The following is a 27,977-nucleotide window of genomic DNA, read 5'->3' as shown; positions in this document are numbered from 1 at the left end:
TGAACATGATATAAATCTTCGAGTATAGATGCGTATAAAAGCACCGAGGATGTAGTGAAGAAATCCAGGAACTTCCGGCTCACCTCTTCAACACCACCGTACTTCCTGCTTTGACCTATACTTCGGAAACCTGGACATTCCGCAAGCAGGAAGAAAACGCAGTGAGCGTCATTGAAAGCGCAATTGAGAGAGTGATGCTAGGAGTATCCCGTTTCACGCAAGTGAGGAACGGAATTCAAAGTTCTCTCCTACGTCAGCGATCGAAGATTACCTACGAACGCCGCCGCCTTTGCCAAGGAAAGGAAAATAAGATGGGCCGGACACGTGATGCGCTTTAACGACAACCGCTGGACCAGTGCCGTGAGCGACTGGGTTTCCCGCGATATTAAGCGCACTACAAGAAGACCGCCGACCCGATGTTTGGATTTCTTCACGAAATCCTTCAAAGAAACTTATGCTGCTCTTCGTGTTCCACGCGAAAGGAGGAACCACTGTTCGACTCTGGCACGCGATCGGGACAAATGGAAGAATTACTGACGCCCACTCGACTAGTTCGAAGATCAACAGGAGTCAAGGTGATCAAGCTAATATCAAAGATGTGAACGTGGAGAGTATAGATCTTCACTTAACTCCTCGTTTTTCGTTTTCTTCTTATTTCAGATGCTTATACGATTGCACCAGGCTATACTTCGTTTTATCAGGAATTATTCTTATTCTGAAACTAACCATAAAGACAGCGTGTCACAAAACCAACGATAGTGGGATCTCTGTGGACACAATCAATTCCTCCCAATCGTCCTGAGAAATGACGTGTAAACCGGCGTTTGTTCCTACGAGGAACGTTAAAACATGGCACCCTCATGCACGCGCCACATCCAAGAGCGAGCAGTCGACAATCAATTATGTCTTCTTAGATGAATATTCAAGTAAATCCAGTGAATAGACTGTTGGGGAGGGGGAATTGGAACGTCTGTAAGGTCGTTCTAGTGCACTTCTCAAGTACGTTAGATCTCGTCTACGCCCAGTTCATTCTGACCGTCTTGAGTGAGTGTAAGAAGTAGCGAACATTAGCAGCACGATGAATTTCGAAAGTTATTCACGCTTAGCGGAATGACTTTAAAGACGGAGTATCGTGACCACTTACGAGTATGAGCGTGACCACGTTCAATTCCCCTAGCAATCCAGACAACCGCGTTATCGGAACAAAATATCATGGAGCTCGGTCCAGTTGCGTAAATGGCTGCGCTTGGACCTTTGGAGGTAGTTGTTTAGATCGATACGGGACCATCGCGAACTGCAGCGTTGAGTGGCGGTAGCAAAGGCCTCTCCTCAAATCCAAACGCTACGTTTTGAACGTAGCCGCTTACGCCGCTGCACCGCAGCTTCATGTCGTTTTGGCCCGACTGTATGTACATTGGTGCTGAATGCAGCACAATTCGGGTACTTCGGTACTGGCAGAATTCTTTGGTATTTTTTTCAACCTCGTACTGTTTAAAGTATTCTTGGTGTACATGTAGATGAAGTGTACTAATTAAGGCTCAATATTCGCCATCCTCACCGGCCAACGTGGCGAGACAGAGTGGTGCAATCTACGCTCCCTACTTCGCCAAGGGGAAAGCGAAAATGAAGTGATAAAAAGAGCTTGGCCTTGGCCAAGGTTGGAGAAGAAAGTGACTTTCGGGCTCCTTTGTAAGTTTTCACCGAAATGACTGTTTTTACAACCTTTCACTTCAATTCAGTCAAGTATTAAGTAGGAAAAATACTGCATGCCCTTCTTCTTACATTCACACTCAAAATTCCATCTTACATCAATTGAGATGTATGTTTGATCAAAAGTAAAGCAGAAATTTTATCAGGCTAATATTCCAACTAACTCGTTTAGTGCAGAGCATGGAAAGGTCGAAATAATTTGAGAACTATTGTTATTGCTATAAGAAAACTTCAAATTCTCTCATAAAATTGGAACCAATGGCTCTGTCGTAAATAGACAAGGAATTTTTAGAAATATCCCGAGCCACTACTTGCTTTTGCAGCAACAACGAATATATTATGTATATACCAAGATCCACGTCCACATCTTGATTCAAAGAGCATATTTCGTTATGAGTGTGGTGCACTTTAGTTCGTTGTTGATTTCAGTTTAGTTCCGGGTTTTTGGAGTGTTTTGCGTACCGAGTTATCGGAGACTCGAGCTATTACTGTCACGCTAATTTCAACACCTCCATGCTTGCGCTTTCGGCGCAGATCCTTTGAAGACACCGTATAACGAAATTGACGTAGTGCGGAAAACTCAGAGAAGACGGAGAGTTTTGCTTGTGTTTTACGGAAACGAGCGTGGCTCCAGTGATTTCCTCCCAGACGTCATGAAAAACGGTGTGGGAACGGATCTGGTTCCTACGAGTTGCCTTAGAACATGCACTCTACGCTCTTCATTTCATTTTCCACACCACATTACTTTAGACAAAAGAAAATGCTTTAGACGTTGATGCCGAACCGTTAGCTTGATCTGACCTACATAATTATGTATGAGATCTTCGGAAGTAAAAGTCAGTTGAATAAAGGAATCAAAGAGAAGTTTGTTTTGGAACTACATCTTTTTGAAAAATACACAACATCATTCCGAAAACGCTCTAGAGATTTTGCGTCTCACTTTCCGTTCTCAAAGTTATTGCTCCACGTATTTGTCATAATTTTAAATTTGTAGATTCCTAGTTTGTTTCATCACTGAAAAGGTTGAAAACTTTCGTGCTGCTGCCCCTACTGTGTTCTTTTATTGTTCAAAAACAGCGTTGGGATGAATTTCCGACGTTGGGTCTCTCCCCTAGTAAGGTTAACTTACACAGGAAGTGAAAATGAGAAAGACCCCTAGCGAATTCTGGAATGTGAGATATCAGGAGCACTCACACCCATCAGTCCGTAGGAGAAATTGTTCGACAGAATGACTTACGCGCTTTCACAAAATGAGCGAATTTTCTGCAAATGCATCAAGCGAGCTACGAACAAGTTAGCAAAAGATTCTTGTGCTCTACGACAAATGTTCTCATTTTCTGAGTTGCGCAAATCATTTCTCGGATGTGTTTTCGCGTTCTCTGATTGTTGACTGTGCTGCTAGTGACAAAATTTCCCATTGGGTTTGTCACATACAGTCCTACTTAATACTAGCACGAATATTGGCGATTTGGAGGAAAAGAATAACTGAAGTGTGTGCAAAAATCGATATTTTTTGTGAGACACATGAAGAGGGGCTGATAAAGATAACGATAAAAGTTGTTGGATGTGTTTTTGAGCTCATCGCAGTCTCTTAAAGTTTTTTTTTTTTAGCGCAGATGCTTCAGGGTTCGGAACCAGTAGTGCTCGGTAGTGCCCGTACCCCCTATAGCCCGAACCTTGCCTCATCCGAGGGAGTGCGGGCCACTATCTTCAACCTGGACCCTACAGAAAGTGCCGTGCCACCTTTGCGGTGTAAGGCCCTAGGTTGTCATGCAGCAGTACGACACCGGCCAGCTTCTTAAGTTCTGGAGACGTTTCTTATTATCTTACACGAGTTTGCGAACTGAAAGAAATCGAAAGTGGAAAAAAGGATATGCAAAGACTCATGAAAGGGAAAGAATTATAAAGTCTTAAAGTTATAAAATTATAAACTCAGGAATTCTTCGAGAATCAACACCTAAGACGAAAGGATATTTTCGAATGTGCAACATTATTTACAACGGAACTGAATGAAAAGCTCTACACTGTTTAGCTTGTTCTGGAGCTGGCGCCGTTTGTCGAATTGATGGAAAAAGAACGTGTATCTGCCCGAAATCGTTTGTCTGCGATCCAATAGGGCAATCTACAATTCATTCCTGTGTGAAGTTGACCTATTTTGTGCATCAAGAATAAATCGTTTGCTGTTCCTGCATGGACTTTAGCCACCAATTCACTACATTCATCACTGGATTTGGACTTAGCAAGGAATCACATACGACTTTGGGGACGACCCAGCCAAAAATTTTCCATGTTCGACTTAGCTTTCGATCTACAGACCCGGTTTTTGATCCATAACAGTTGACAACAGCTCCTCTTACACTGATACAATCATATTAGCTATCTACATGTACGCCAATCAGGTTTGTTACGTCACAGACACTTTCGGTGCCTTCCTCCTTACATCACTTTCAGCTGTACCAGTCCAGCCAATTGTTCCTTTCTACTTTTCTTATTTCCTATGGCACCTCATCCAGAACTCATCTCGTTCTTCTTAAACATTTTCGTAAAAACATCTAATTGGAAATCGCCTAAGTAATTAGTACAGGCAGTTCGCGTAGCCACTCTCAGAAGGGAGCTAATGGATAGGATTTCAAGGGTGACTGCTCTTTTTTTCTTTTTTTTTTCTCTGCTCGATCGGAGTGTGAGTCAGTCAAGCTCCTATAGCAATTGGAACATGTAAATTGCACACGGAGCTAGTATTTTAAAAAGGATTAACTAGTCAGATAACAAAAAACAGACGGAATAGTAAGAAACTAGGAGGAAATATAGATGGAAAGTACAAAAAATGATCCATGACGGTAGCCACAAGTCATATGATTCACCCATTGTTTTTTGGCCAATGAACGCTTTTCTCGGCGTACAACTGTCATGAAATGTGGATTCAAACCTATTACAAGGCTGGGTGGTCGTAATTGCGTCCAGCAAGTTGTGGCTCTAAATTATTACTATGACCGAAACTATATGATGCAATTCTTTTTTGCCTCTTTATATTCTTCTTACTTGGCTATGCTACTAAAAAAAAGAAAAGCACGAGAGACAATGGACGTCCCTAACCAACCGAGTCAGATGACACAACGAGATAAAATTACATCTAATACAAATTTCTAAACAACTTTGTAGACTTTTTAGAAGATTTCTTTACACTGGTTCCAAAATGTCACCTTCCATATTCCCTTCACCAGTCTTCCCGATCTCCAAGCCTAACTACAGTAGAAGCAAATCAAATTTGTCATTGGCTAGGCAGAGTTCTTCTCAGCACGCTCAATGAGAATATTACCACTACTCGTGAGAAATCTTGAGCTTACACATTTCTTTTGCAGCTGCAAAATTTTCTTCAAGCAGTAAGTTCTGGAAAATTCGAACACCAATTGCAAAACATTGCTGAGCGAGCATTACACAATGGTCGCACTCGTTGGTTCGAACAATATTATTATTTTTCCAGAGTCTATTATTCAGTGAAAGCCCTACTCGACACGCATCCTCTTTGATCGCATTATCTGCATTTCTAGCTTTTATTGAATAACCAGTCTGAACGTCCGGCTAAAGCCGGACTTCAGACGTTCTGTGGTGTTTGCTTCACTCGCTTCACTGATCAACGAAAATTAATATTAGTGCCGTTTTCTATGAAATTGGGCTCGTGTATCTCCAACAATCTTTCTTCTTTCTTTATATCATAACTAAAGGAGAAGGATTTCATAGTCTTCTTTATAAAAGCGTCAGTTCTACATTTGGAAAACATTCGAACTTCAGCTTCAAACACTCCTTGTCAATACGTTGCACACAAAATTTAAAACTATCACTTGAAACATGGGTAAATATTCCTCCCAACAGTTATCAAAGAATGATGTTTTGGCATGAAATGACGTAAAAGACATCGTCCTACTGATAAAGATAATGTTCCACGTCAAATCACATAAACATCCTGCTACTATTTAAGCAGCCGTTTGCATGCGAGTTTCCACTTTCTGAGAACGGCATGCTACCAAACGTGAGGCGAAAAAAGAAGGAAATAGACACGCGGAGGAGTCATAAAGGTGAAAAGCGAAGCCCCCAGTGGCCACGGCTATGAAACGGCTGCAACCATTTATCTTTTGCGACATGCACATGAAGTTATCGCGCACCATTTCGACGCCGGTTGTCCCGTCGCACCCCCTTCTATAGGTATCTGGTGCCGGCGCACCAACCCACCCCCGGTGGACCCGTCCTAACTTGTATAGGTATCTGGCGCCGATGCACCAATCCGACACCGTGGGACCCATAGCACCCCATTTTATAGCTTTCTGGCTTCGAGGGAACAACACGACACCGGTGGACCCATCGCACCCCATATTATGGCTATCTGGCGCCGGCGCACCAATCTGGCGCCGGTGGACCCGTCGCACCCCATATTATGGCTATTTGGCGCCGGTGGACCCGTCGCACCCCATATTATGGCCATTTGGCGCCGGTGGACCCGCCGCAACCCCTTCTATAGGTATCTGGCGCCGGTGGGCCCGTCGCACCCCCTTCTATAGGTCTCTGGCGCCGGTGGACCCGTCGCACCCCCTTTTTCGAATTTCATGACACACAGACAAACAAACAAACACACTCACACACACACTCACACACACGAAGCTCGTTATTATATATAATGATATTATGCTGACGGTACTATCATTACGCACCAACTATTTAATGCTCGATGTGACGTAGCAATAAACACCCTGCCCATGCCTCTTTATCTTCAAATTCTAGGCCTATTCTAAAGTTATGTACTACGGAGGGTAGAGGAAATTAGCATGAATTTTCCATTTTCCATACCCAGTTTTTTTATATAGCAAATGCGCACACGCAAGCAAATTCACTTATATCAAAATTTATTTTAAAAGGTTAAAGGTGAATCTATCATGTTTTCTTTGCATTCTGACGCTACAATTTTACACTAATCCTTTATCAGGTTTCCCAAGATTCTAGAAGCCGAAGTTTTTGGAAGAAAAAATCCCCTGCTGCTGCATGTGATTTAGTTCCTGTTACTCCAAAGATTTTTTCACTGTTCCTTCTATTTTGATGCTCTTAACATGAATGCTGAACATTTACAATTCACATCACGCCAGTTTTGTGTATGGCGAGTCAAGCGGAAGAACATACATTAACAGAGCATATAACTGAACAGCAAGTCCATCAAGAAGAGGTTAAAAAACACCCAAGCCATATAAGTCAGCAAAATCCACAAATGCGCAACTTTCAGTGGGGTCTTGTGCATGGCACCCCCTCATGCGGGTAGTCCGATCATAATAGTTAGCTCCCATTCGCTTGGATTTTCGGTGGTATTCACTTCTGAAATGGTCTACTTCAAAAACGTGCATAAGATCCACGAATTCTTCATCATAACCAGCAAATGTGAGATTCATTAATATAAAATTCTCAATTGGCATCTGAATGGGATGCATACACGTACGTATCAACTAAAGCACGGCTTAATCATTCCATTGCTAAGAAAGCGTCAACTTAAAGGCAACGTATCACAAACGTGAGAAACCCGATGGAAAACTTGGAGTTTGAGGCGCACTTCACGAATATGAGCGTCGCCTCGCTCAGTTCCCCTTGATCGTTCTGAAAAACGCGTGGGGAACGCAGGTTGTTTCCACGAGGTCAATTGGATCGCGACACTCCTGTGCACGTGCCGCGTCCACGAAAGAGCGGTCGAGAATCAGCGAGGTCTTCCCGGCAGTCTATTCATGTAAAAGGAATGAGTAGGATGCGCACACGGGTGGCACGCCATTTTTAGTATGATTAGCGTGATTAGCGGGAATTGAGGATGGGACACTCGTAATCTACATCTCGAACTGTACGTTTCCCAACAGTCTTCCGGACTGCGTCAATTTCGTGAAACGGTGCCGTTGGAGTAAGTATTAGCGAATCACCAGTTCTTGATTATGTAACCAGACAAGGGAGAGTAGACGGCAGAAGCGTTTGAGTTATAGCAGTTATAAAGTTAGCTCTGACAGTTAAAAAAGGCTGCTGTATTTGTTCCAAAAAGTTGCAGTTTCACCTTGCTGCTGGATGAAATTGTAGCTTGACGATTTTTTAGTGCTTTTTTAAATGAATAGTTAACGTTAGTAGACACTGTGGACACTTCAGCACCATATTACACAATTTAATATTCTATTACATCTCACTTACTCTATTTTATTCACCAAAAGTAAGAAAAACAAACAAAAAGCATACAAAGACCGCACGAAAAGACTACAAAACAACGAACGCTCCGAAACTCAGGAAATTCAGCAGGTGTCTGGGTAAACATGAGCTTTTCCGCATTGTTACAGCTTAAGAGCATCACTCCACGAATCTGAGGTGATATGGATTTCAGGTGGAGTATTCTTATAAGGGATAGTAGATTATGGAGAGGAAGGCGATTCCGTCAATTTCTTCCTAACTGCCGTAAAAAACGGCCCGGAAAATACGACTTCAGGTGTTCTCGCGCACTATTTTCTACAGGGAGTTCGACTGGAGCGCGTCAGCCTTGTGCGGCGCCGCATCTTCTGGACCGTTTTTTTACGGCAATTAGGAAGAAATTGACGGAATCACCCTCCTCACCATAATCTACTATCCCTTATAAGAATACTCCACCTGAAATCTGCACCACCTCAGACTTGTGGGGTTATGCCTTTAAGCTCGTCAGTAACATCTGAGCAGTTGTGCTCAGTGCATTTGGTGTGTAACGATCCACTAACTATATTTCCTCTTACGGCACCACCTCCTCTCAGCCTCCACATCCGCCTTGTTCGACTTGTACTTGTTGTACTCCATAGCACTCTACATTACTCGAAAGCGGACCTCTTACTCATGGCTTGTGGCTACTGATTTTCGAGACTATTTTTTTCGAAAAAAAGAAATTCTAACGACTTCTATAAAACTTACCCAAAGAACCGAACTTCCTCAAAAAAAGAGCCAAAATAATAAAACCGTTGATTTCTGTTTGCAGCTTATCTTAGCGTTGTAATTGTTCAACAGTATCTCCGGGAAAGCTCAGTTCAAATCTCTCCACGGATCATATGCTTCGATGCAAATGATATTAATGAAATTTACGATAGTTGCTATTGTTCGTGAAACATACATAATACTGAAGTTAGAAAGCGGATAAATATCATACCTAACAGAAGGAGCAGCGTAGAGTTTCTTCTTGAATTTTGCATCTTTATTTTTTTCTCTCTCTATCTTTTCTCCTCTGGAAAAAATTATGGATGTCGCAATGTTTCCTAAACGCTTTTTTCACTTCCTTTCCCACGTACACCATTTCAGTTCTCTTTCATTCCCCATCCTGACAAATAGAAAAAAATTCGTTCTACAGCAAGGAAAAGAATCGAAGACACGGAGTTTGAAAGTGTCAGTACGAGAGTTAACATCGTTCTTAACTGCACCATCCTCCCTAATAAAAGGTAGGAATTAAAGCGCTGGCGTTGATCAATCCGAGACGCGTTCGACTTCAATTCCAAATCGTTGGATGGTTCACATCCATCGTGGCACACATAATGACGTGTTGGGACCAGGCGATGTATCAAATCACTGTTCTTATCATCCCTGTCGAGCACCGATTTATCGACTGCAAAAAGATGAAGGACTTGCCGGTCTAGAGCGGTGGCGAACCAGTGCTGGCGTTGCAGCAGCGAATATTTTCATCACTGCGCCACTCGGTTCGCTACTCGATATCGAATCGAAGCCGTAAATTGCGACATTTCAAATGATTTTTTTCACAGTGGTTGTCATGTGTATGTCATCTACCAATACAGCATCTTTTTGCGTTGTGAGGCCACATATAGTTTAATGTTAATTCGCTCGCACTTTTTTAATAAAAAAAGTTCCTGGCTCTGAAGTAATAGTTCACAATTTAAGTCTAACTCTAGTTTTTCGGTGCAGTTTCCTTGATTATAAAATCTACATTTATAAGAAGGAATTGTAGCCTTTTTTGTATCCTACTACCTTCCATACAGCACAGAAGAGGAGTCAAGAACACTTATTTTAAGTTGGGAATCATGCTTGCATGTGGGAGACAAACTCTTGACAACATCTCTTGACAATCTCAAATAAGTGTTGTACTACCATTCTCCACACTTTCGCAATGATTAGCCTCGAATTTTTCAAAACAAGGGACAACAAGAAACAAATTAAAATAAGTCTGGAACGTCCCTTCTCGGTTGACGTTATTTTTCATAATGAACGCCTTGGTATAGTCGCATCGAAGCGGCATCAACTTCGGTGCAGTTGCGTAAGCTGTGGCCCTCGAAGCGGCGCTATGGAGGAGGTGGAACCGTAGCGAACTGCTGCGATGAGTGGTGCTAGCAAGGGTCCCTCACTTCAAACCGCTACGCTCCACAGCACTGTTTTGAACGCAACTGTGCCGAGCTCAGGTAGTTTTGACGGGAATATACACAAGACGATACACTTTAGCAAGGTTCTTTTTGGAGCTCTCTTGAACCTCTCTTTCTTCTCGAGGATCGACCATTATACTTCCGAGTCATCAGAAGCGGAACTACAGAGGGACTACAACCAACTATCAAAAATTCTCCGCCAAAAGTCAAAGGAGAAACTACAATAGCCCAGCCTGTTCTTGCCATTCGAAAAACAAGTTTCAAGCGAAGGAGAATCCTGCCCCAACGAGTCCTTGAACCGTAGGGCAACAAGGCGCGCCCGCTGCAGGTGGTGTAATGTCGTGACATGATTGTGTTTGTGACTTGAACGAAACACAAACTGGAACTACACGAAACTACCGCGGGCGTCTTCGTACTGTAAAACATCTGCTATAAAACGGCTAATACGAGAGCGGTCGGGCGGTATGATGTTGTCTCTTACACTTTTTTCTCGTGTTAATCTCGTCTCCAAGATGTCTGACTTTTAAGGGCTTTTGTTCTGAATTATTTCAGAGTAATATATCAGAGTAGAAACTATATCTTCAAGTGGAAGTGGAGAGAGTGCTCAAGGATCTGAGGACTTTTATGCAGTTGCTAAAGAGATACCCGTAGTGAAATGTGAAAAAAATAACAACCTTAAACAGGGGGCCAGTTCCCACGTAATGTAAAGGATAATAGGGATCTTGGGTCCAGCTCAACTCACGAAAACAAATACTAAATTGTCAACATGTCGAGGTGCCTTGAAAGTCGGACATACTGTATCATTTTCGTCCAAAAAACCTAAAAGACAAGCTATATGCAAAAATACAAAAAAAGCAAAAATTGGTAAAAACTGACTGGTTCAGACTTCAGAAGAAACTATTTTTGTTATGACCAGTGAACAACGTTCAATTAAAGCTGCTTGCTTGAGCGATAGCTGAGAATCGTGGGAGATAATGAAGGAGTGAGAATAGTTGTGGCTATTTCTCACAACCGTTCTCGCTCCTTCATTTTCCCCCTCTCCATTTTTTTCTACAATCATTTTATTTTTGGCATAAAAAGCTGATGTTCCGCGATACAAACGTAGATGTTACGTCTTCTTTTTCATCTTCTGCTTTGATTTCGAACCCACTAAACGTTGCTTCTGTTTGACGTCTTCGCACCATTCAACGCTTTCGTGACTATTTCTCATGTAATTCCACTTTTTTTATTACTACATTTATTATTATTAGTTTTGTTCTTTAGTTTCTGATTTGATTTAATTTTCTTTATTGTTCATGATTTTGAGATTTGTAGCAGGACAATAGGTGCATAACATCGGGAAGATTTAAAGAATTTCTTTAGAAGCTGTTTTCGGCACTTTGCTTCCAATCGCTTGGGAGAAAGTTTAGTTGCAATCGCAGTGAGACAGAGTCATAGTATTCCGTGTAAATTCTCTAAAAAGACTAAGAAATGAGCGGGAAGCTTATAACAGCCGCAACAACCTCTAAAATGTCGCTGCCAACCCAGAAAACCAACTAACGACGCAGTGGACAAAACCGTTTGTCCAGGCATTGTTTGAGATGGGCGACAAAGTACGAGAGAGTCATATGTCACTTTTAGGGAATAGAAACGATCATAAAAGGTGTCTTACTCCTTACACTGATAACGTATAGGATATCCAGCTCCATAGGCTGAACTTTAGAAATTCTTTAGAGCTTGTCTTGCACTTTTTTGCTGATAAATGGCATTTTACTTAAGAAAACGTAACTTCAAAATTTTCAAAATTTCGTAACGTAACAGGTCCTATTGGGATGCGTTTACGCGTTTGATTTCAACTGAGAATTAATTGAGATTTATGAACCTGCAGCCTTACAATCGATCTAGAGCCAACCAAGCCTGCCATCCCTCCGATAAATTGTTTCCATGCTCGCCTGGGAAGTATGTCCAAAACCTACCAAAGATGAATGGATCCTTGCATTCCAAGCTGTTTTCCGGAATTTTCACTTCTTCTTTTTCTATTTAATATGAAGACGGTCTTCTTCTTTCATTCAAACGTTTACAAAGTCATTTCAATCTATTCAGTAAACAAAATACTCAACACAACGCTCATGAAAACCTAACTGTGCTATCATTACTCAATACTTCACTAATCTTTCACATCTGACAGTCTCGTTTGACGCAGTTGCTCGCATTTTCGCCTATGTATGTATATCATCCTTGAGCATAGCTCTTGATCTACAACAAAAGCTTGCACAGAATTCTTCCCCTTTGTCGCTGTTCCATAGCCTGCGAGACTTGACGTCTCTCTTGAATTTCCTATCGACGCTAAGAGTGCTTAAGTGGCCCACTCGGCAATCCCTGACGGTTCAACTTGACAAATTGGAGAGTTGTTGCCAAAGGTTTCGTGCTCCCTCTGGACCTATCTGGCTTTGGCCTCTGGCAGTGTCCTGAACGACGGCACCTCTCTGCAATATTTCGAAAACTCGCCATATAACTGATGAAATTAAGAAGCTAGAACGTGCCCAGAGCTCACAGTCAGCAGCCTGAATGGTTAAGTGCAGCGAGTGACACCAAGAGCACGTAACAACCAAACGAATACTCATTTAGGACAAATTCCAGCTGCATAGTGTGAGAACAAGTCCTAAACCAAGTGGTGACGAGCCTTAAGTGCGATTTTCCGTGACATTTTCTCATATTTATTTGGATGGTTAGAAAGTAGTCCAAAAAGCGAACATCCCATTTTGTAGGAGTTCGCCAAGGCGCAACCACAATATGTGTTCTCATGCTGAGAATGGTGGAACCAGTTCCTTGTCGAGAACTAGAATTTTCGCCACTTTCACGTCTTTTTGCAACTTTAACTGCGCCTACCTTGTGTTCTCGTTAAGTAGTTCGAGCGTTACAATCCAATAAAAGTACATTCTCATCTACTGTCGGAAAAGCCGTTCCACATCAGTTTAGCTCAGCGTTGCGCTTCCGGCCGTTTCATTGAATTCTTCAGCTCGTCCGCCTTTACGGTTCATTTTTAGTAATATTTTTCAACTTTAAAATCCTTCACTTTCCTTCTTCAGAACACGAGTAAATAGTTTGGGGATGTTCTCCGTTAGAAGTTGAACAACTTCCCCACCAATCTAGTAACTGTCGCCCACTTTTTTTGCTATCATTTCACTATCACTGCTAGTGCCCCTCCGTTTCTCTAGCCAGTGATCTGTTTTCGAAGCTTCGATGAGCGTTTGACTCGGATTCATATCTTACGGGCAAGTAACTGTATTATCATAGCATAAAATCATCTTAAAAAATGTCACATAATGAGAGCTAAAGGAATTGCCTGAGTGCGCGACCCTGATTCGTCTTCTTTTGGTCGGCTAACTGTGATACACTTCTCATATTTGGAATCTGTCGACTGCGGGTCCGTTGACACCTCAAACTTCCTGTGAATAAACTACTACTACTCAAGAATCATGTAAACTCTTATCCAAGGATTACAGGAGCGTCTTGTTTGGCCACTGGAAGACTGCGTATTTTCCAACCACGAACAACGTCTCACTCTGATATTTGTTTCCAAATGTTGTTGTTGCTGTCATTGCCACTAGTAATTTCCGCTTTCGACAATGCTCCTACAATGGATCCTATGATCCCCACAGTAAGGTATGAAAAAGGAACATATTTCACATCGTAGACGCAGTATCCTAAAGCACATTCCAACAGACTAGTCTATTCCTCCCATCGTCTTCACGTTGTCTTCACGTTTTTTTAAAACAAGCTTACGCTCTTGTGAACATTCGAAATGCGGTGAATTCGAAATTACTGAAAGAGCAAAAGTGTTCTTAACTACACCGTTAATGCAGTTTATTATTGCAAGTATTGTAATGCAGCAGCTTTAAAAGAAGCACAATCTAGAAACACAAAGCATTCTCAAGTATCAGAGTCTTTCTCGCATCTCAAGCATCTCTCACAAACGGCCAAAATTTTTGAACAGCGAAGCTCTATATAAATCGCCGTGAATCGAAAAGGTGAACAGAAAATCAGAGTGAATCTGACCAACGAAAGCAGCGGTGAAAAGAGTGGGAACGGCTAGGATAGCACTTCGGTCTCGACGACACAGCAACGCCTCAACGCATATCAAAACTATTGCTACGGAGCCCAGCTCGGCTTTTCTATTCTATTCACCGTTTGCTGCTGTAATCAGCTGACATCATAAAATGGCAACTAGACGAAGCACAATAAGAAAACTAGGACCAGGAATGACAAATAGAGATTTCTGGAAACCGTTACTGGCAACGTAAGATTACCTTTAAGGAAAAATCCTGCTGGATTGTCATGGAACTCTCATTTAATCCTAAAGCAAGCAGATCTTGAATGAAGAAAGTTGGCCTCCGCGAATTCGGCAGAACAACAATTTTTGGTAGCGTCACACGTCGAGTTCTGTTCCATGCCCCATTTCACTACTCACCATTTTTAAGACAAAGGTCTTCCAATTTCCCAGTGTCGAACAATTTCAACGAGTAGTCGGGTAGTGTGGAAGCTAAACATTCTGGTTATTCGAATGCTCGAAAATTGTGAAAGAATGGAGAATCCGCTAGTCAAGTGAAGTAAAAAGTCTAGCCGTCGAATATTCAGAAACAACGTTCCGATTTCCAGAAAAGACGCTGTATTTTGTGAGAAAGTGAAACTACACAAGCACGTGAAATGCGCAAAACAGAACCTTTTGAACATCAATCCAACATTTGCAGCCCAGCAGAAGCTCATCCGGACTCATGCGTGGGACAATGTGCATTCGCATTCGTGGAACGCATCCGAAATCAATTGGGCAACACCAAAACAGTGTCTTTACTGCAGGTAATAGACGACGTACAAAAGATTTCTTGGAGTAGCGATGATGCAGCGTAAAGGTGGCCGAAACTATCCAAAGATGAACGATCTTTTGAACCTCCTGAAAATTTAAAGCAGTGGTAAAAACTGCTATTTAGAACTTCCTTCCTTTCCTTCAGAAAAGAAACATCTTCAGCTTAACTACAACGAATTCCTTACGGCGTTCTCGAACACAACGTTCTTCGAAAACTTTTGTGTGTGAGTTCATTCTTCTGATAACCATCCAGCATGCGCAAAAGCAAAACTCTACTTTCTCTAGAATCTACCACAATTTTCAACATTGTGCATCAAGGTGTGAGCCTGGATATCTACATCAACTTCTGATGAAGAGTGCGGAAATTATTGATCACTACTGCGTCTATAACTTTGATGGTGAGTTTCCTCAGTAAAAAGTGAGCAAAACGAAACAAGAAATTCGCTTCAACTCCAAAATTTGATATGCCGAGAACCCTTCGTAACTGAGAATGAGTCAAAACTGTCTCCCTGCCCTTCTTGCTGCCCAGTTGTTGGCTTTCGTTTCACTAGCCGAAATATTATGGCCATCCACTACGCTTGCTCAAGAATATACTGATTCATCTTTGTAATAATTGGTAGGTGAGGTCTGGTCTTGACGGAAGAAAGACTAATCTCTTTTTTCTATTGATACTTGCCCTTAATATTGGGTAACTCCATTAAAGGCATCACCCCGCGAATCTGAGGTAGTACAGATTTCAGGTGGAGTATTCGTATACGGGATAGTAGATTATGGAGAGGGGGTGATTCCGTCCATTTCATCCTAGTAGCCGTAAAAAACGGCCCGGAAGATGCGGCGCGTGCACAAGGCAGGGGCGCTCCAATCGAATTCGTTGTAGAAAGTAGCGTGCCAGAACGTTCGAAGCCGTATCGTCCGGACCGTTTTTTACGGCAACTAGGATGAAATGGACGGAATCACCTCCCTCTTAATAATCTACTATCCCGGATAAGAATACTCCACCTGAAATCCGTACCACCTCACATTCGCGGGGTGATGCCGTTAAAGTGACGATTTAAAGTCTCGCAATTGTGTAAACTGGAGCCTGGGGGAAGAAAAGATATATATTTGGAAGAAAGACATTGAAAATCTATCAGGAAAGTAAAAAAAGAGTATATTTAAACTCAGAAAAATTAAACATGAATATTTAAACAATTTGATTGAATTAAAAATTAAAGTCAAAATCAAATCACCCTCGTCTCTTTTAATTTTGGAAATTGAAAGGTGTATTCTAATGTACATATATATTATCGAAAACTCTGGTTTATATCATTAATGAAACAGATGATGCTCAAAAAGCCCCCCATGTTATCGTATGATTTGAAATAGTGTTTTCCTAATTCGTTTCTTCTAAAACTCTTAGCGCTTCTATCAAGTTTATCAGATGGGATGACATCACTCATATAATATATACTTACTTAGAGACTTAGATGGCTCGTCTTCACTGGATGTGCGGGCCCGGCATCTCTTCGTTTCGTTTCCTCGCCATTGTCATCCAAGATGTTCTCGAGCTTCGTGAGTGACGTTGACGAGGTCCTTGAACTGTGTCCAGCTGAGCTCTCAGCTGGTCCATCCGTGTAGCGAACACGTCACCCCATCTCGTTGGCGGTCTCCCTCGAGGGCGTTTAGCATCTCTTGGGATCCACTCTTGCGTTCTTCTGGTCCATCTGTCGTCGACTCTTCTCATAATGTGACCGACCCATCTATGCTTTGTTTTCGATATATATTCCGCTGGAGCGCGTTGACAGAACATTCCTCTTAAGTCGGAGCTGCGAAGATCGGCTAGGTGTTGTGCGCGCCGGTTAAACTTCAGAAGACATCTTTCAAGGGCTCTGTGGGTAGTAAGCAACTTTCTAGACGTGGAAGTAGTGTCTGCCCACGCCTCCGCTGCGTAACAGAGCGCTGGAAGAATTGTCGAGCCGAACAGATGGGCACGAAGATCTTGGTCCGTAAGTTGGTCCGTAGCTTCCCTGACGGGTGCGAATCTTCTTCATGAATTGTGTCTTCACTCAGTTTAGTCGTAGTCCTATTTTCTTCCCTGCTTCGTTCAATTCGTTGAGCACCGCTTCTGCTTCATTGGTGCTGCTCTAAAAGAGGACGATGTCGTGTGCAAAATGAGGGCTCGACAGAAATCTTCTATCAACACGTATGCCCCTTTCTTCCCAGGAAAGTGATTTCACTATCATTATCATTTGCAATGCAGCCGTGAACAGCTTCGGCGATATAATATCGCCTTGTCGTACCCCCTTTCCAATAGGTATGGTGAGAGGGCGGTGGAAAAGCTATGTCTTAGTGGGCATCGATCGTAGCGATTGGCTAATGTCCTCACATACCAAGCGTCCACACCTTGATCGACCAGCGCTGACAGTATTACATTCGTTTCTACGCCGTCGAAGGCTTTCTCTTAGTCGACGAAGGGTACAACAAGGGGCAGGCGGTATTCCCGGCAAACCTCCATGATCCTCGACATGGTCTGGATGTGGTCCAAGCACCTGAACCCCTGACGAAATCCAGCTTGTTCTTGAGGCTGGGCTTAATTCAGCGTCCTGGATATGCGCGTGAGGACTATCTTGGTGAATACATACACTATTCACTCATATATAGAGGGGTCAAAATAGCATGAAGTTCTGTGCGGTTGCCTAAACAGCTGCGGTCGAAGCAGGCGGGGGTACCGGTTAGGAGACCGGAGCTGGTACCGCTCACAGCTGCGGCCCGCGTTGGTCCCACCTCAGGATTTTGGAATGTCGAGATATTTTGATGTTGTAAAGCACCTTCGATACGTTTTGAGTAAAACGAGTAAAACGTAATTGAGGGGAAAAAAGCAACTGATTTAGACGGGGACCTAGAACAGGGATGGTCATGGACATTGAGAATAAAACTATATAAAGAAAAAAAGAAGACAGTGTCGACCTATAGCAGGGTCAAAACGACATAAAACACGTACGCAATTGCGTCCGCGGCTTCTCCCGAGGCAGTGCGGCGTAGCGGCAACGAGCGTAGCGAAACCCTTGTTGCACCACCCATCGCTGCAATTTGCGACGGCCTCACCTCGGTTCTAACCGCTGCCTCCACCGCGCCGTTTCAAGCGCTTACGCAAATGCCCCGCAACTACACTACTGATTCACGTCGTTTTGACCCGACTACACCAATTCTTAAGCGTTACCAAACTCTCATACACAACGGACCTACTCAAACTGAATAGGTAAAATACATCATGTGGTGCCTTCAACGAAGCAGAAGGTGACCTGAGAAATGGTTTCTCCGCAATCTGATTCAATCATTTTACAGTTAAAGAGATCTTTGCGCTCTAAAGTAGAATTTGATTAGAGCTGTGCTGAGTGGCCCCTAACTACATTTTACTCGGATTTGTGCCTGTGCTCGGTCAGCCTCCGAACACGTTTGCGGCCCATATGTCATATTTTGGAATTGATAAAAGGTAAACTGCAGATATCTATGGAGTCTCCAAACATAAACTTCAGACTTATCAGTCTTTTATTAAGAAAATCTCAGCGTCAGTGAAAATAATTAGAAGTGAAATTATTCGCTGCTGCTATCATATTTCCTAACATTCTTCTCTGCAGGTTAGGTCTAGCTTTACACACATCGCGAGATAACCTTGCTTCCATTTGGCTACACATGTGGTTAGAAAGGAAAGAGAAGTTAGCCTGGAAAAACCATGGTTGTACTGTATCACAATAATTCGTACTGTAATACCGAAGGCGCAAAAACGTCCATAGAACACAGAAAGTGTTCTTGACCGCCAGATTTCTTTCTTAATCGACCATTTAAAAGAATTTGAGAAAGTGACAGTTTATCAGTCGACAGGTCATCAGTGGAAGTGTGTAGCTAACCCAGTCGGTTCCCTAAAACCTAAGCGTTAATCTTCGAGGATCCACGACGTTTAGGCTGAAGCTACTAAGAAAAAAGACAGAGGTGGAACTGCTACCACTTTAGCTTTACCAAAGGCTCCAAACAAGCTTACCAGAACTAAATAGCTAAGCTCATATCACGTACTACTTCCAAAAAAAAGAGCCAAAAATGGATCCCACAGCAATCCACTTTCACCAAGCATGGATGGAACAACTTTTATTAGCACAATTTCGATTTGTATTCGCAAGTTAGTGAGAGTCGTGTTAGCTTTTTTCGTGAAGGCTGTTCAGCTTTCCTTCTTTCGTTCACTACGGAACGACTACAGTTCAATCCGGTCACAGTTGGACTGTACTGAGCAGGTAAAATTTAGTTGGTGCTGAGTGGCCTCCCAACTTCATTCTAACCAAATCTTTAACGGATCTAAACTACTTTACAACTATGGGCTAGTCACTGTTCTCGTTCTATCAGAGGCCTATGTTGAACTCGAACTACCAAGTGACGCCTTTGCAAAGCCCCGAAGATACTCACCTATTTCACTAAAGATGGATTGTAAAATTCTCCACTTCCACGGAGCAACCGACAGACCAACCTTGAGAGTTTTGGCAATTTTTAGTTCCTTCATGCCCGATAGATGCATCATTGCCATCAATTTAATATGTTTGTTACAAGGCGGGAAAAAGCAAACAGAATCAAAATTGTTGGAAAAACTGTATAGAAGGGTCAAAACGGAATGAAGCACGACCTCTTGCGTAAACGACTGCGATCGAGGCGGCACCGTGTAGACAGCTAATGGAATCGAGATGGGACCATCGCGAACTGCAGCTGCAAGTGATGTCACCAAGAGTTCCACCACGATCCTAACCGTTACGCTTAACCGCGCCCACTTCGATCGCGCCCGTTTATGCAACTGCATCGTGCTCCATGCAGTTTTGACCTTGCTATACATACGTCACGCTATGTAAAGTTAGGACAAGTGCAATCCATTAGTCAATTTTCTACGATTTAGCGATACGCACTAAGTTCCCATGCCTTGAGAACGTCGATTCAAATGTGGATTGCATCAAATCCTGCACACATCACCACGATGCAGTAGCATCATTGATCAATAACTTCCGTCACCTCGCTATGAACGGTGACTCGACGCGAGCGGAACACTATCTTGCTGAAAGTTGCGAGTATGCAAATTTTCTCCTCTCAGATATAGCTGAGAATCCTGGTGTGTGTCATGCCTACCTTGTGCAGATGTCAGCTTGCAGATATGTCACATGCACCCTGCACTGTGATGTGCCACCAATCGCCCATCGCTGTGGCTTCGAAACAGCTAATCTTGTCGTCGATTTAACACGACGATCATTTGCAAGTATGGAGAAGTTGGCATTGGACACCAATGTTGTTAGCAAGTGAGTTCACAGGATATGAGAAAGAAGGGGAAGCGGAAATCCTTTTTTCAGATGGCCGGCGCTTTGCTCAGATATCAAGACGTACCGGCTTCCGACGCCAGCGTTCCCGCCTAAAGAGACGGGTGTGGTTGCTCAGAGCCAAGTAAATACAACAGGTATGAAGATGTTCACGACGCATATATTGATCTTAGATTGTACTGTAGGCTGAGACTATTGGGATTCTAGCTCGTCACGATCCAAAGAATATAGGTGATTCAGTTGTAGATTTGCTACCGCAGAAAGACAACCACGAGCTACCTGCGAATGAGAGGTTATACCTAATCGTATCAAGCTAAGAATTACCACAACAGGACCATACCCATATACTCCTTGAATGGCAGCGATGACATGATGGGTGGCCTCGCTGGATGAAGTTGGAAGTTTAAAGACACAGCGATTTGATGATGTTAAGCGGAGGGTACTCAGACAAAATCTGATGGTACAGATTTGCACAAACTCTGGGCAGGGTTCTGGGAAATGTGCGGTTTATGCGGACCTTCTCCGGGATTACTTCGTATTCCGACTGAAGTAGCACCCAAGTTGAGACTGTCACTCCCGACTTCAACATATTGCATTTTTACACTTACCTCAGCGTATTGCAACGTAGTAATCTGATACGCAAGGAGCACGTGATCACAACACCTACGCAATTGCACCAAGTTTCAGATCACTTTGATCCGTCTGTAGTGACAGGCATTCTTAGCGACGATAGCTAAGAAGGTAGCTTCGTTGCCGTTACTGACGCTTCTGCCCGCTACAAAGCTCGCAGTTCGGAAGCTGTCTACTGCATTTTTTTTTGCTCCGCCTTTTTGTCGATGAACCCTGCTGTACTCACGAATGCTGAGGTTTCGGTAACTTCGAACTCGAACTCAACTATGTGAACAGTCCTCACTTTATCAGCGATCAGGTGTTCTCACCCAACTTCAAATATGCGTATTTCTATCATTTGAACCATTGAGTGGTACCAAATCTGCTAACGTGCTTCCTCGCAACGCTTCAGTCCCAACATACATGAACTCTACTCCACAGGATATAAAGTTCTTGTGATGAATGGAGAACATCCACCATTTCTCATCGTCGCAGGTAAAATCTCATCATCGGGCGCTACCTACGATATAGTTAGTCATGGAGACATGAAGCTGGATGCAGTTGCGTAAGCGGGACGACCATCATTTCGTCAACATCATCATCGATTATATTGTGCGTAGCTTCATGCCGAAACGATGCGGTGGAGTGTAGCGGTTCGGATAAAGGTTTAACGAACAGATAGTGATAGCTATCCACACCCATTCATCTATAAGAGTATTGAGCTTTAGTAATTCCAACATTCCGCACATTTCCATATACCTTGTAGTTCTTTTAAAGTATACCATTTGATAGAATCACATGACGGCAACAACGTCAAAACTCCAGTCACGAATAACGAATAATCAATCAATAATAATAATCACGAATAATAATAATAATTTAATAATAATAATAAATAATAATAATCACGAATAATAATAACAATAATAATGAATCACGAATAATAATCTATATTAATCTTAGTCTCAAATACAACAAATCTATCTTCAATGATAATTCAATTGTTATTTCAGGTAAAACCAACTTCACAACTCCCCAAATAGGTGCGATGACCAGCACAGCAAATATGCAGAGCATTTTTACAGCGGTACTCGTAGTACTACAGTTCTGTTTTTGTAAATAACTCTTCGTTGGTATCACAGCTACACTCATAAGTATGTATGTCTAGATGTTTTTCAATTATATTTTCGTGAATGCGGGTACATTCAATAAAACATAAAATAGAGGAGAGCAATGAATGTCATTTTTCTTTGAAAAAGAAATACCAAGACCACCAAAACACAGAGATAATGAATTATAATAGTTGAACTATACCGGTCGTAGCAAGAAAAGAAAATTTGTAAGAAAATCGCCCGGAAGCCCACGGTCGATGGATACGACTGTGTAGTGTATAGAGGATAGCAAGAAAGGTTAAAATTCCTTCTTATAAGTATAACCTCTTGAATGTACGAAAACAAAACGAATAACCATATTAAGATGTGAATTGTGAGTGTCACATTAGGTGCCCTACTTATTCTTTTCACACACCCTTTACCACTTAAGAATTGCTTAAATACAGATTGATACGATCATCCTTTTATGATTTATGATGTATTTACCATGAGTCTATAAAGTGTGAATAAGAAGCGATGGAATTATAAAAGACATACGTACAAAAGAAAATAAATACCCAAGCTAGTACTTCGGAGCCTATATTTTTTTTTTTTTTGACAAGCAAGATTAGGGTGAGGTGGGACTGTCCTGATTTTTGGATCAGGACCCCAATTCAGTATAGTTATGTTATCTTTGGTGCACAATACCACTATCATTTGCGCGAACATTTTCTCGGCACTGTATTGTATGGCACAAAGACCTATATTTTTGGCGGCATCTTCTCAAGGTCACCCACAAAGCTTGCTTCTCGACAACCGCCCTCGGCGGTTATTCCTGTTTTTGTGGTTCCTCGTGAGCATGCTGTCACTGTTCGTTTACTAATAAATATATAACCAATGAACTACCACACATTAAAGGCAGCATACCACGAATCTGAGGTAGAGCGGATTTCAAGTGGAGTGTCCGTATGCGGGTTCGATTATGGAGACCGGGTTGGTTCCGCTCATTTCTCCCTGCATCATTGCAAACAGCCGCCTCCAGAATGCTGTTTTGTACGACGCCATCTATTGCAACGCTCCACCACTTGCGCCGCCTCCGCCCTGCGATTCGTAGAAAATCATTTCGAACTTCCCCGGTAGGCAGTACGGATACTCCACCTGAAATCCATACCACCTCAGATTCGTGGTGTGCTGCCTTTAAGGCACAAGTCCAAGCCCACCATTTCTATAGTGCAAAGGGAGGAAACTATTATTTCCTTTGCGCAACATTTTGGTGCGTCGGCTAAATTTAAGTAACAGACGAGATCCTCAAAGGGATCACAAAGTCCAGCCCAGCCTCTGCTAAGTGCTAATATCTGCTTAAGTGTATTTTTGTGCGGTATAAAGTTACTGCCTGCAGCGTACCATCGCTACGATTTTTCTTGAAATATGATGCTGTTTTTTTTCACAAAAAGCCTACGCTCGTTGACCAAAGTAGGGTTTCACGTACTGTTGAAAAAATGCTGTTACCTAAAGATACCTTCAATGGGAGAACATAAACAGCAATAAAAGGCATACAATTAATCCCACAAAATTATAAGTGGATAATTACCACTTTCAAATTATGTACGGTAACAAACCGACCAACAGAGAAAAAAGTGCAAAAATTGAATTTGCCAGCAGCAAAGATTGACTGACAACTGTATCCACGCTTTCGACAAAATTCGAATGCTTATAGATCAAATGGTCTCGCAGACCAGAATATACCACAAATTCAAGGAGGAACATGGAGCGCGAAAGTCTTGGAGAAATTTCCTTACACTGTTGTGAAAAAATGTACTTTGTTAACAATCTAGGGTCTTCCTTCAATTCGACAATCGACAAGTACTCGTAACCATTCAGGATCAAGACGAAGTGAAAATTGAAGATGTTTTGGATTATCTTGAAAAGGAAATCAATGCGAAGAAGTTTGTAGACGCAGTCTTAAAAAGTCGTGTCAAGTTTGAGAACCATCCTAACCGGAGACAATGCGATATTGATGTTACGAAACCACACAAATTGGGGAAAGTCTGTCGTTTTTGCGACAGGTTAAGTAATTTATAAGCAGCAGCGAACTGCCGAACAATTATTGACGTCAGATTAAGGCGAAAAAAAATGAAAGACAGACAGTGTTGGAAATATTTCTCGGAAGAACACAACAGTTACGACTGTAAGAAATCACATGGCCCTAAATGTGGCAGAATGCACTACACAATGAATTGCCTTGCATTTCCAGTTCAAATGAAGGCAACAGTACAAGATAAAAAAAAGCTGGTGACCGATTGCGCAACCAAAGCGCATCCAGTACCATACCAATTACGTGAAAACACTACCACTCGGAATTAACACGGTAATATCTGCAGCAATCGGAGGACAAATCCTCACACTGCCAATCACGGCGCCAATCACACAGTCAAAGGCTCCGTTCACAGTGACAAAAGAAAACCAGGTACTTCTGATGACCGTCGAAAGAAATGTTTGGAGTAATAACACCAGACAATCGGAAAAACTCCTGCTTTCCTTTGACGCAGGGACTCAAACAACCAACATTAGATAGCAAACTGAATTCGGTCCTCCAATTCAGAAAACTGAAATGTGCACAAAGTCAGGTATAGGCGCACATACCGAAGAGTAGCAAACGAACATTGTCCCCCCCCCCCCCAAAATCAGCAATGTTTTTGGCAAGGAGATCCATTTTGACGACTCAAACTAAGCCACTTATGACGAATGAGTTTTTTTTTTGTGCGTTTGAATTATGCATATAAACAATGCTTCCAAGACACCGAGATCTGCATAAACAACTTGAAAGTTCGCAGTGACAGTGACATCAAAATCCCCAATATTAATCTGTCTAGATAACCCAATACGATCTCGTAAACACAGTTAATACTATAATTTTTCCATCTGAACTATGCATCGCGTGTGGATTCGGACCAATGATAAACGGCAAGGGGTAAATCAATTCGCAATAAGAAGTAACAACGATAACACATGGTCTCACCCTCGTTCAAAAACAGAGAACGAATCGGAGATCTTACGACCAGAAGTTGTTCGAACTCGATGGTTTAGTAACATCATCAGCAGAATGTGCTAAGAGCGAAAACACATTCAAGTAATCAAAACCTATTCGGAATAAATGTCAATTCTAACGCGTGTCTTACCCGCACCCTTTCCTTTGAAAGATAACGTCGTCGCCCTAGCTGATAATTATGGTGTAGCATACCGTCGGTTGATCTTATTACAGAGACAACTGTCTCGTAATACTCAAAAACTGAGGGGACTACTGAGGAAACCGTGGCGTTAGGAAAAGTAGCGCGTTCTAACGTACCTCGTAGGAAATAAAGTGATTTTCACCTCGGACAATTAGGGAAAATTGGGCCAAGCCACGTTATTATTCGTAATCTACACACCGAACTCAGGTTTTTCAGCAGGTTTCCGCACTACGTCAATTTCGTGATACGCTGCCTTTAAACGCAGAAGCAATGATGAAGTTTATCGGGGAACGGTAAAGAGGGTCCACGATTCTCCGCGAATGCCCCGAGACATTACGTGTTCAGCGGATACGCGAACATACCTCGACGAGGGTACGCTCCACTCGTTCATGGAGACGCATACAACAGTCTTAGATGCTCTTCTGACCATAGAAACGCAAAGAACAATGCAGCTGCATGGAAATTACCGAATAAATTGAAAAGCAACATACCTAAAAGTACATATCATATTTTTTGTGGTGTTCTAATAAGAGAATCGGAAACGAGTTTTGTCCAGATATTATCTTCAGAAAGTCTAGAAATCTTATCAAATGAACTCTACAGGATGACGATAGTCTTTATTCCCGTTACTTTTGAAAGCTAGTGTTCTCCGTTCTCAACGAAAAATATCATATTTGAAACTATTAGATCCATTTTTCTCTCATATTTAACGTAAGGGTTTTTCGTGCTCCTGGTACGGTTACAAGTTCACCTCATATCACAACTATCCAGTGCACGTGCCTGATTTTGAAAAAAAAATTGAAAAAAAAACGTGAATTGAATCCTAGCTGATGATGCAGCGTATGATTAGCGGCAGGTAAGCAGAGTCAGCTATTTAATTGCCAACAAAAATGAATCTCTTTAGAATACGCACCTTTAGAATACGTCGCTAATTGCTCTGACGAGGAACGAGTAGAGCATGCCCGAAATTCCACTGGGACCCTCTTTACACGCACCCATCAACTGAGCGGTACAACAAAATAATGAACGATTATATTCAAAATGGAAAGTTCGAAATAGTCCATGGACAAAATCAAAATTCGGCTGTCACCTACTACATGCCGCATTGCGGAATGTGGAAGCCAAAAAGGCAGAACCACTAAGAAAAATGTTTGATGCTTCCTCTAAGAGAGCCGAAGAGCTTTCACTGGATGATGTGATCTGCACCGAAGAATCTTTCGTGAACAAAATTCATGATGTTCTAGTCGCAAATAGAAAAGGCTAAATTATTCTTGTATGCGATATTGAAGCGCCTTTTACGCAAATCAGACTACTGGTAGATCATGAAGATTTTGGTAGCTTTCTACAAAAGACATGAACAAGCACCCAAATCGAGATAGTATAGGAGAATACGGATCCAGTCGTTGGCCCTTCGGGGACACGCCGGCATCAAGAACTCTGAACATGGCTATTTTGGCATATTTGAACCACAAAAATACACCGCTTCCACTGGAAGTTGCAAAAAAAAAAACACTTATGTGGACAACATCCTCTTATGTGCCAACACAAAAGATGAACCATTAAAGAAATATGATTCAAAGAACATTTCTGAGAAATCGGCACAAATTTGCGAGAATATATTTCAAACTCAACAGAAGTAAACAAAACTATCCCAGGAGAGGATAGAACGCCACCAGGCAACGTAAAACTTCTTGGCATCAAATATGACACCACTTCAGACGGATTTGTGATTTGTAACAATTTTACAAAAAGAACTATTAACAAAACGTGACATTGTAAGCCAAACAAATTCGATTTATGATCATATAGGCCTCCCAAGCCCACTGATCATCAAACTGAAGTCTCTAATGAGAATAATTTGTGATACAGCGATAGAATGGAAACAATACGTTCCGCAAGAACTCTGTATTAAATAGAATTCTGTAATAGGAACAATATAAACAACAAGTGATAAACAATACGTGTGTAAGAGAATGTCGATCTTTCCTACATTTTTTCTCTTACGTCTCACCCCTCAAGAACTTGCTTATGTATGTTTTTTGACGCAAGCAAAAACGGCAATATCGACCTACGCATATTTGAAATGTGAGAACATTAATGAGATTTTTCATTGATTAGTGAAAAAAGCAAGCTAACACCAAAAAAGATACAGCAGACTATCCTACGCTTAGAATTATTGGCTGTCCTGATAGCACCGAGAAATAACATGGTAAAAAACATTCGTGATCCAACAAAAATTAACATCAGTGGCGTAAATGTTGTCAGTAATAGCGAAATAACGCTCTACTGGATTAGATCTCAACGTTAACTTCGATATTCGTGGGTAATTGGAAGGAACGCATTTTGAGATTCAAGACTTAGATCAAGGTCAAATCCATTCCATTACATGTATTTCATCTAGACACATCATAATCAAGCAGACGAAGCAGACCTTGGAAGTCGAGGCACAGCAGCAAGCCTCATTAGTGAGCATGATCTGGTTAGAGGACTAAGATAGTTAGAGCGTGACCAGCAAAGTTGGCTAAATTCCATCTACTTTATATATATATATATATATATATATATATATATATACCAATCTGAACGTCCGGCTAAAACCGGATCTCAGACTTTCTGTGGTGTTCGCTTCGCTCCCGTTCACTGATCAAAGAAAACTAATAGTAGTTCATTTATTCTCTTTCTCTCTGTAATTCTCTGAAATTAGATTTGTGTTGTTCTCACAACGCTTTCTTCCTCTTTTCCTCTTTTTTTTCTTTTTTTTATTATAAATAAAAAAAGATATA

At 41.9% G+C, this 27,977-nt stretch overlaps 3 protein-coding genes across 5 annotated transcripts; 2 read left to right on the top strand and 1 right to left on the bottom strand.

The window, feature by feature from the left end:
* Nucleotides 1-1,424: 1,424 nt before the first annotated feature.
* On the top strand, nt 1,425-3,882 carry RB195_014814 (uncharacterized protein; the record flags this gene model as incomplete). Of its 2 annotated transcripts, none has more annotated exons than XM_064205233.1 (3): nt 1,425-1,467; nt 1,537-1,689; nt 3,743-3,882. In XM_064205233.1, 3 exons carry the CDS (start codon nt 1,425-1,427, stop codon nt 3,880-3,882), a joined length of 336 nt encoding a protein of 111 aa, XP_064061113.1. The 2 variants fall into 2 exon arrangements, with proteins under 2 accessions (XP_064061113.1, XP_064061114.1); XM_064205232.1 differs by lacking the exon at nt 3,743-3,882 and adding an exon at nt 3,322-3,512.
* A 9,527-nt stretch (nt 3,883-13,409) lies between these two features.
* RB195_014813 (uncharacterized protein) lies at nt 13,410-13,678 on the bottom strand (the record flags this gene model as incomplete). Its single annotated transcript, XM_064205231.1, has 2 exons — nt 13,410-13,515; nt 13,581-13,678. The coding sequence occupies 2 exons, from the start codon at nt 13,676-13,678 to the stop codon at nt 13,410-13,412; spliced, it is 204 nt and encodes a 67-aa protein (XP_064061112.1).
* On the top strand, nt 13,660-27,691 carry RB195_014812 (uncharacterized protein; the record flags this gene model as incomplete). Of its 2 annotated transcripts, XM_064205230.1 has the most annotated exons (10): nt 13,717-13,742; nt 14,828-14,933; nt 15,103-15,164; nt 15,226-15,338; nt 19,853-20,021; nt 20,103-20,246; nt 20,298-20,401; nt 21,887-21,960; nt 23,846-24,010; nt 27,596-27,691. In XM_064205230.1, 10 exons carry the CDS (start codon nt 13,717-13,719, stop codon nt 27,689-27,691), a joined length of 1,059 nt encoding a protein of 352 aa, XP_064061110.1. The 2 variants fall into 2 exon arrangements, with proteins under 2 accessions (XP_064061111.1, XP_064061110.1); XM_064205229.1 differs by lacking the exons at nt 23,846-24,010; nt 27,596-27,691 and having other exon boundaries at nt 13,660-13,742; nt 21,887-21,996.
* Between the last annotated feature and the right edge of the window lie 286 nt (nt 27,692-27,977).

Source organism: Necator americanus, chromosome V (assembly GCF_031761385.1).
Source record: "Necator americanus strain Aroian chromosome V, whole genome shotgun sequence".
Classification (NCBI taxonomy): Eukaryota; Metazoa; Nematoda; class Chromadorea; order Rhabditida; family Ancylostomatidae; genus Necator; species Necator americanus.
The sequence above is the reverse complement of the archived record's forward strand: the minus strand, read 5'-3'. Positions and strand labels throughout refer to the sequence as shown.